At 43.8% G+C, this 8,865-nt stretch overlaps 1 protein-coding gene across 1 annotated transcript in view; it reads right to left on the bottom strand.

Moving 5' to 3' along the window:
* VMA21 (vacuolar ATPase assembly factor VMA21) overlaps window positions 1-328 on the bottom strand; it is a 6,848-nt gene extending 6,520 nt beyond the window's left edge. Inside the window, exon 1 of the mRNA XM_031056109.1 lies at window positions 308-328. Within this exon, the coding sequence (XP_030911969.1) occupies window positions 308-328 (21 nt within the window). The remainder of the gene's footprint in view (window positions 1-307) is intronic.
* Between the last annotated feature and the right edge of the window lie 8,537 nt (window positions 329-8,865).

Below are 8,865 nucleotides of genomic sequence, written 5' to 3' on the forward strand. Positions count from 1 at the left end.
TCTGCTTAAACACTCACCAAAGGATGGACTTGAACCCAGCTGTCCAACAGAAGCCCAGAATGTTACAGTCTCTGCTGTGCAGTCTCATTTGCAGGGGAAATAATTGTTGACACCGAATGAACAGCTTTTGCAGGAAATAAAGCCTTGCAAACTTCCAAACAAAAGCTCTGGAAGCTGTTTAATTGATGTTGCAATTTAATTGAATCTCATATACCACAGTAATTACATATTTGCCCCTTTTATGGTAAAATCATGTTGTTGTCTTGCCACTCAGCCACGCCAAACCTTAACTGTGTGAGTCACTCACTCCATACGACTCCTTCCTCATCTTTTCCTGCAGGGTGCAGCCTTCCAGCATCCCTGCAGCCTCTGCTCTGCTCCTGGCTGCGGTGCCAAACAGCACATGGCATGGCACAGTGGCCTCTTCTTTCCCTCCCGAGCCACCTGGGCATCCTGCTACCCTGGAAGAGAAGAAATATGAGATGGTTCCTCTCCTTGCAGTCAGTAAGATGAGGAAATAAGCACTTTGGTTTTGGTAGTTCCTGCTGTGATCTTGCCTCTCAGAGTTTACTCAGAGTTTGAGTTTCCTTCACCTGGGTTGGAGGACACTAAATGGGCACCAGCAGCTGTAGTGGAAGGCAAGGAGCAGCACTGTCTGTAGCATTGATTTCCTACACTCTGATTACGAATACTGAGGCATTTTATTTTGTTTTCTCCAACATGCGTGAGAAAGAAAATGAATTTTGTTAAAAGTGCTTTCTTTTTTTCCCCAGCAATGAACACAGCTCAGCTGGCAGCTCCTTTGTGTTTGTTAAGATGCAGCACAGTTCAAGCTGTTCAGCACTTATGGGGTCAGGTCTGGCTCTTGGGGTCGTGCTTTCACTGTAAACCAACCAATTTTATGTTCTTTTAAAACAGAAGAGCCCTCCTCATCTTTGAATCCACTGCTACCTGAGCCAGCAAAGTGACAGCTTGCATGAGGGGGGCAGCAGGGGCTGGCATGGGCCAGGGAGGGCCTTGTAGCCCCTACACAGCAAGGAAGGTTTGCTGTGTAACTCAAGCTTAAAACTTCCAAAGAGTTCTTCAAAACACCTAATAAAATTTCAGCTAGCCAATCCCAACATTCAACTCAAATGTGGGAACAGGTTTTGTTTACTTATAAACAATTAAAGCAATTACAAGTCATTTTAGAAAATCAATGAAGTTAATTTAGAGTTGTTAATTTAAGACAGAAAGTTAATTTAAGATAGAAATTGGATCGCTGAAAAATTATGAATGTGGGTACAGGGAACACCTAATCACTAGAGGATGTTCTTTCCACTTTTGGTTTGACTTTCTTGATAGTTTCCCCAGCAGGGAAAGCAATGACATAAGAAAATTTAATAACAGAACAACAAAACAAGGAAATATAAAAGTGGAATAAGTCTCACATCATATAAACTTACCATAAAGATGCATATCAAGGATTAGGAAATAACAAATAATTATAGGCTGAACAGTCCAAGTCATTAACTTTTAATATAAAGTTACTTCATATCTCACCACACTGATGTTTTAATCTCCTTGAATAATAACAATTTTGCTGAATGACTTCCTGCATATTAGCTACTTTTCTTTTGTGAGCACACAAAGGAAATACAAAACTGTTGGAAAAATTTTACAATTGTGAAAGAAAAAGAAGCCTTTTATTGGCATTTTTGTATTAGCTAAAAGACTTGGAGGATACAAAGTTTTGTCTGTTTGCTTCAGATTTTATACATCAGGTATTCAGAAATTTCAGGCAGACCACAGACCTGCCTTACCTTCTGGATTATAGAGCAAATATAAAACTTGTCCTTAAGCAGAACTGTGCTGCAAGCACAAGAAGCTGCCTGCTGTGGGACTAAATATCTGCTATTCTGTGTCCTCAACATTTGCTAGGAGATGCTTGAAGAACATTAAAAACAAAGGCAGCCACTGCTTTCTGGGGTCTGTGTCTCAAGGGTGCAGAAGAGGCAGGAAGGTGCCTGTTAAAGCAATACCATCTAGTGGCAGATGCAGAAAGAGAATCCAATCCCCCAACAGGAGCAGAGCTGGAAAGGTGAAAGCTGAAATAACATCTGAAAACAAAACCACTTGCTTGAGAGTATTTTTTTCATTACTTGTTTCCATGGTAATGTATCAAAAAGGATGATATACAAATAAATGTTTATCTGTTCTGTGAACCTCTACACCCCAGAAAAGATGTTTCAAGGAAGATGAGATGATGGATTGGCTAACTCTAGAATTCTCCATGATAGTCCAGGCTGAAAGCCCAACAACCACAGCGCATGTTACACAGCTGGCCACCCATCTTCTGTGGGAACAGATCCACAGAGACATTAATGTTTGGGTTGGCAAAGAGAGCATTTATCTGGGCATTATAGGGCTATACTCCCTGTTACTGCACAGCCCAAGATAAGTTAGAGCAAAGAGCTCAGACACCCCTATTAGCTAATGGAACTTGGAAGTATCACAGTGTAATTTTCACCTCTCTCTAGTATTGCTGTCACTTTGCAATGAAAACATAGGGCTGCCTTCCACATGCATTGTGTAATACCTGTGGCACCTTCATAAACAGAGTGGGAAAGGCTTTATTCCCACAGCTGATACAAGTCAACTGATACTTACCAATTTCAGGTGAAACTCTCGATACTGAAGGAAACAGATGCTCTTTCTGTAGAGGCAAACGTAAACAAAGTCTTACAAGTTATATGCAGTTTAATCAGTATGTGACATTCTATACCCCTGCCCAGACAAATGGTGCTGACTACGAAGTGGGTAGGGTCAAATTTTTTTGCAGGTTTGGAGGAGTACTTTTCAAAAAACTAGTGTATGTTAGCACAAATGCATGGAAAACATATCCCCTTCCCAGTCCTATTTGGGCTATAGTCAGCTGCAGAAAATGCAAAAGGTTTTTGTGAGGATGGGGGTGGTGTTGATAGGGGTGGTGTTTCCAATGGCCCCATCCTCAACCAGTGATGGGTTCATTTTGTTGCCAGGTGACATTGACTTTGTCTGACAAAGGGGAGGCTTCTGGTGTCTTCTCAACCTCCACCAAAGCCTTGCCACAAAACCCAATACAGGACAGAATTATTTAAACTCTAATACAGTGGCCATTAAACAATTTAAAAACAGTCATGACAATTAGCTTTGACGTTAAAAGGAATATTCAATACATGAAAGGAAAACTCACAGCCTAAAGGGGACCACAACAAAGCTCTTGAAACAGAAGAAACCTTAGTATTGGTAAGGCATGACAGGAGTTTCAGTGGGTCTTTAACTAGTGGATTCTTTACATTGCATGGCCACAGTTTCTGTTTTTGAGCTCTCCAGTCATGACCTCATTCCACTAGTTCATGGGCTGTTTTCATTGCACCCCTTCCCTGAGGGATTGTTCCCATCTGAAGCGCAGAAACATCAAACCAGCACCTGGCTCTGGCTGTGCAGAGACTCAGGTGGCGCCTCTTTTCTCACCAGGAATGTTGTTATGGATCAAAGCATTCTCTTCAAGGATCTTCCAATGGATGGACTGAGGCTCAGCTCATTACCCCCAGCTGCTGAGACAATATAGCGGCTATATTTATCCTTTTGCCATAAATGTAATTCTCTCTGTAGGACAGAAAAAGGGGGTGGGTGGACTGTGGATAATTCTCTAACTTATTTTCCACCATAGCAGGATAGAAGAGTGCAATGACAAATAAATTTAGATAAATTCTACCTGTTCATTTACTGAAAGTGTGTTCCTTGATTGCAAGTTGATCACATGGGCAAAAATGTCACATCTGACTAATTTCACACTAGATGATTAGATAAAATTTCACATTATTGTTTTAGTTGAGGTAGACCACAAACACTTTCCACCTTAGCCAAAAGGGTCACAAAGGGGAGATTGTTTTCTAGTAGAAATTTTGTAAGAAAAAAAAAATTCAATAAAGACAGAACCATTGGACTGCTCTAAGGGCCCAGGAAAACCATAAAAACCTGGGGATGCTTCTACTTTTATATACCAACACAGAAGCACTAAACTGTTCATCTAGGGTTATGTGGTGTCTTCTGCATTTATTCTATGTTTGGTATTTATTTTCCTTATCTGACTCTCTAAGGAATACTACCTGAACATATATTAGAAAACCAATTAGGGTTGAGGCACAGGCATGAGCTCTACCTACCACCCTGCCCATTCCCCCTTTTCTGGCTTGCTCCTGGAGTGGATTTGTCCTGTGGCAGCCAGGGCTCTGCAGGCTCTGAGTGGGGACAGCTGGGCAGCACCAGACCCCAGCAGGAGACAGAGAAAAAGCCCTGTTCTCTTTCTGAGCTCACAGACACCACTGGAAGCAAGAGAGTGGCTAGAGCAAATGCAAGTAGGCAATAACCTGGATCAGCAGACCAGGTTTTGGGGTTGGCACATTAACCTCTAGACCAGGGAGGGCTCAGTGCACTGGGAGCAGCAGGGGAAGAGCAATCCCTCAGTCACAGTAGCAGGGGACTGTGCAACAAACATTGAATGCATTCCTCAAGTCCACCCATACAAATAAACTGGAAAAGCTGCTGTTCCCTGGACAGATCTGAAGACACATTTTACAGAGTACTGAAACATCCATGGATTTTATGGCTTGCATACTGTCAGCTCATTAAAGGATGCTGTTCAATGCAATGGGAACTGTAATACTTTATGCCTACTAGCTCTGGGCTGACAGCCCTTTTCCTTCAAAAGATGCCCTCAGCAGCAGAATTGCCCTCAGATGTTCCTTGCTTGCAGGTAAGAAGAAGCAGGAAGAAACTTAGGTCTCCAATAAGTTCTTCCTGGTGTGAAGCATTCGCCTTTGTGTTGAGATCAATATTTGTGGAGAATAAGGGAGGGAAAGGGTCCTTTGCAGAAGCAGGGTCATAGCCATGCCCACGCGGCTTTCCTTTTGTTGTAGAGGAAAATTCCTGGCAGCCAGGTTGACCAAGTGGTTACATTACCACCTTCCTCAGCACTTGGGGTCAGATGAAAACAGGGTGATGCTGTTTGCAGACAGAAAGCAGAAAGGTTTGGTTTAGAAAGAAGATTGATAGATATGAACACATACATACACATGTACTTTAAACCAGCAATAAGAAAGACAGTGCTTGGGAGTAAATAATACTATAGTACAACAATTAGTGATACTACTATATGACTGCATTGTGTGGGAGGATTTAAAAACCTGTCATTTCATTGTTGAAACAGCCCTAAAAGTGAAGAATTTCTGATGAGCTTCATAACATCAGTTACATGAAAATTGCTTCCCCTTCCCACTGGTCCTGAAAATCTCTATTTTATTTTCATTGCAGCTGACACAAAAAATAGTCCCTGTTGATCCTGTGTCCTGGAAAGCATTGGAGAGATCCAGCACACTGGGCCATCCACACAACAACATTTATACTTTTATAAATTACCAGCTTTTCCACCATCCTGTTACATACTAAGCCATCCATCAGTATTACAATGATGTCATTTGCATTCACCAGTAAAATGAATGGTAATATGCTTATAGGCATACAGGATACCAGCAGCTTAGGATGTAAGCCAGACTTAATTAATAGAGTAGCTAAATTTTAACTGACATTGTGGCTTCAGTTCTGTTCTTTGCATTTGGCATCTTCACTAACTAATAAAATTCTCCAAGGTCAGCTACAGTGACAGGAGTTATTTGTTTGGATCCAGTACTCACCCAAAAGACATCTGCATCCAGCCAGAGCCTTAGTTTGGCTTTCAGGTGAATGAACACTGCTCAAAGGGCACTATGACTATACAGATTTAATTTACTGAGTAGCATGCTTCATATTTTCTCCACCAAGAAGGATGGAGAGCTGCAAGTCAGGCTTTTCTCTTTCAGCTTTCCCACTAGGCACAGGAGGAGAAAGTCACCAGGAGATGCTGCAGAGTGAATCAACTGAGCATCCTCACTCAGGGAAGGCTCTCAGTGAAGAGCTTTGCTTTATCCAAAGCACCCATGGCAGCTTTGCTCTGGGAAAATGGGCAGTGCAGCATGTGTCACTGAGCAGCAGTTGCTGTACAACTGTGTAATCAAATATCTATGAGGATGGTTCATTTCTACACTTTAAAAACGCAAATTGAGATCTGTTTTGTCTTTACCCACAGGAAGGATGTGGGATACAAAAATCTGGAGCTTTGGAGATTTTCATATCTGAAGATATCAAAAAGATTGGAGAAAGTCATCAGCTCCTCTGCCGACTAGAACTGATGATCCTCTTCTTAGGCATGTGGAAACCCTGCCTGAAGCTCCTCTGAGACCCCACAAGGACCACAAGTTACAGCCTTTAAAACTCACATGGGTAAACAGCTGAGGCTTTTGAAGGTTTTCAGGACTTAGGCTTTTTTTTTCTGATTTTTTACATAAACTAGCAACAAAGAGACAAAAGCTCAAGCCTACTACTGAAGACCCCTTGGTGAACATAGGGACAGATAGGGATTCTTGTAGTGGCTCTCTGGCAGGCAGTGAAGGACCCTGCTTCACAGACCCTGGCTGGATGGGATGCAGTCACAGGGAGACATGAAGGGTGCAAAGCCCCCTGTGAGCAGCAGGGACCAGTATTTCTCAGCCTTTCCTTTTGACAGGATGGCCCCTCCTTTCAGACTTCTTATTACCTCCAGTCTTTTCAGGAAAACACATCAGTGCTCCTCTAATTAGTCTGCATGTAGGTACTTGTGTGTTGTGAGAAGCTGCTGGGGAACAGAGAGCCTTGGAGAATCTGAAGGTGCAGAAGTCTGGGCAGGGTTTTACTTCTTTCCATTGTCATAACTTTCCATTACCTCATGTCTCTGCCCCATGACTGCTCTCCCCACACGTGCACACATTCCTGTTCTCTGTGTGAAAATGAGAAAACACCACTTTCCTTCTGTCAGGCTTTTCACCATTGCACCAAAGGATTGCATCTCCTTCTTCTCCCTCTCCCAGAGCTGAACTGGCTGCTTCAGCAGTAGTGGCAGGCCCACAGTTACCCATTTGGTGCTGTGTGAAAGGTCTCTGCTCTATCATCCCCTCATGGAGAAATTTATAGACAATTACTAAAGCTGCTAATGAAGCATGTTGGAAAATATAAAACCCTAAAAGCTCTGCTTCAAGACTGCAGTAAATGCCATGCACTGATTACATGGAGGACAGGACATGGGCATGGGAGCATTAGCTCCAGGCCAGGTGACAGATGTTCCTGTTTTACTGGCATCCACCAATGATATGGTGATCACTCTTTAAATAAATAATATTCACATTTCATTGAATCTCGCTGCGTCTTTCTTGCCAGAAGATGTTTCATTTGCTGGTCTTTCCTTTGCTTGTTACTGTTTCTGCTGAGGTTGGTAGAAATTTGGCCTTTAATGAAATGTCATGTTAAGACATGTTGACTGTTGCATACAGAGCAGGAAAGGTATTTTTTTTTTGTGGCCAATTCTTCTTCAGCTTAGAAGGACCCTCTCAAAATGATTCTGGTATATTGGAAAATGGCTAAGTATGATGTAACTGTGATTACCTGTAAACTCAGTTAATGATTAGGGTGTTCTTTTCACTGCTGTGGCAAAACTGAGATCTTTCCCCTGGGATCGTTAACTAGCAAATACTTAGGAGTCTTGACTTTACGTGCTGACTCTCCCTGCTGCTGATGTGCTTCTGAATATGCATCAGATGGAGCCAGCAGGTTCCCTGTCAGCTGGCCTGGAGCTGGTTTTCCTCTCATTTGAAGGCAATTAGTGTTTGATCATATATTACCACTCATCAGCTCCCCAGCAAGCCTGGAGCAGAGCACCTTCACTCACAGTTTGAGTTCCCCTGTCTTTTCTCTATGTTAGGTATTCAGAATCTGCATGCTTTTAGGTTTACCTCTTCTATAAAGGATAATGCATAATGCCACAGGGTCAGCCTTTTTTTACCTGCCTTCATGCCACATGTGAAGGCTGCAATGCCCCACTCCTTCCCAGAGCACAACATTGTTCATGTGCTTTCCTCCCACCTGAGGGCTTCATGGCACATGAGCGATGCAGAGCCTCCTGAGGAGCTGGAAAACAAGGCCCCCCTCAGAGAACCTCACCAAAGTCCTTTCTGTGTAGTTCAACACAGAAAACCAGCCCAGAAACTTGCCCTGTCAGTGCCCCAAGCCTCACTCTGATTAACTGTAGGTCTCAGCCTGAGCTCAGAGGCAGAGTGGTGCCTGGCTGCTCTGCTCTCCCAGCCCTGCTGCTGCTCTTCCCTTCCTCCCTGTAAGCAATGCCTCCACTGAGGGGGAGCTGCAAGTGCCCTGAGCCTGCTCCCAGCCCTGGAGTTCACAGCACCTCTCACCACAGGGATGAGGATCAGTGAACCAGAGTGAATTGCACCAAATGGGGCTTAACTCGAGGTAAGCCTGAGTTAATTTAGAATTGCAGAATCATTGAGGTTGAAAAACCCTCTAAGACCAGCAAGTCCAGCCATTAACCCAACACTGCCAGGTCCCTGAGTAAACCATGTCCCCACACACCACATCTGCACATTTTTTAACTTCCAGGCATGGTGATTCCATTACTTTCCTGAGCAGCCTCTTCCAACGCCCTTTCACTGAAGAAATTTAATCAGGTTTAGCTCAAGAAGACGCCTGATGAAAAGTGGACGCTTCCAAGAGCCTCGTGTCCAGTGCCATCTCAAAGAGGAGTCACCTCTGCCTGCCCAAAGCACCAAACCCTTTTTGCACTGACCAGGCTCAGTCCCTGCTGGTGCCAGGGCTCCTCTCCCCGCGCTGCCCAGCAGGGCTGGGGGCAGCTCCTGAGGGGCACAGGCTGGGGCTCCTGCATCCCCGGCGTGTCCCTGCTGGAGCAGCACATTGCCCGGA

This window comes from Geospiza fortis, unplaced genomic scaffold, assembly GCF_000277835.1.
Source record: "Geospiza fortis unplaced genomic scaffold, GeoFor_1.0 scaffold157, whole genome shotgun sequence".
Taxonomy (NCBI): Eukaryota; Metazoa; Chordata; class Aves; order Passeriformes; family Thraupidae; genus Geospiza; species Geospiza fortis.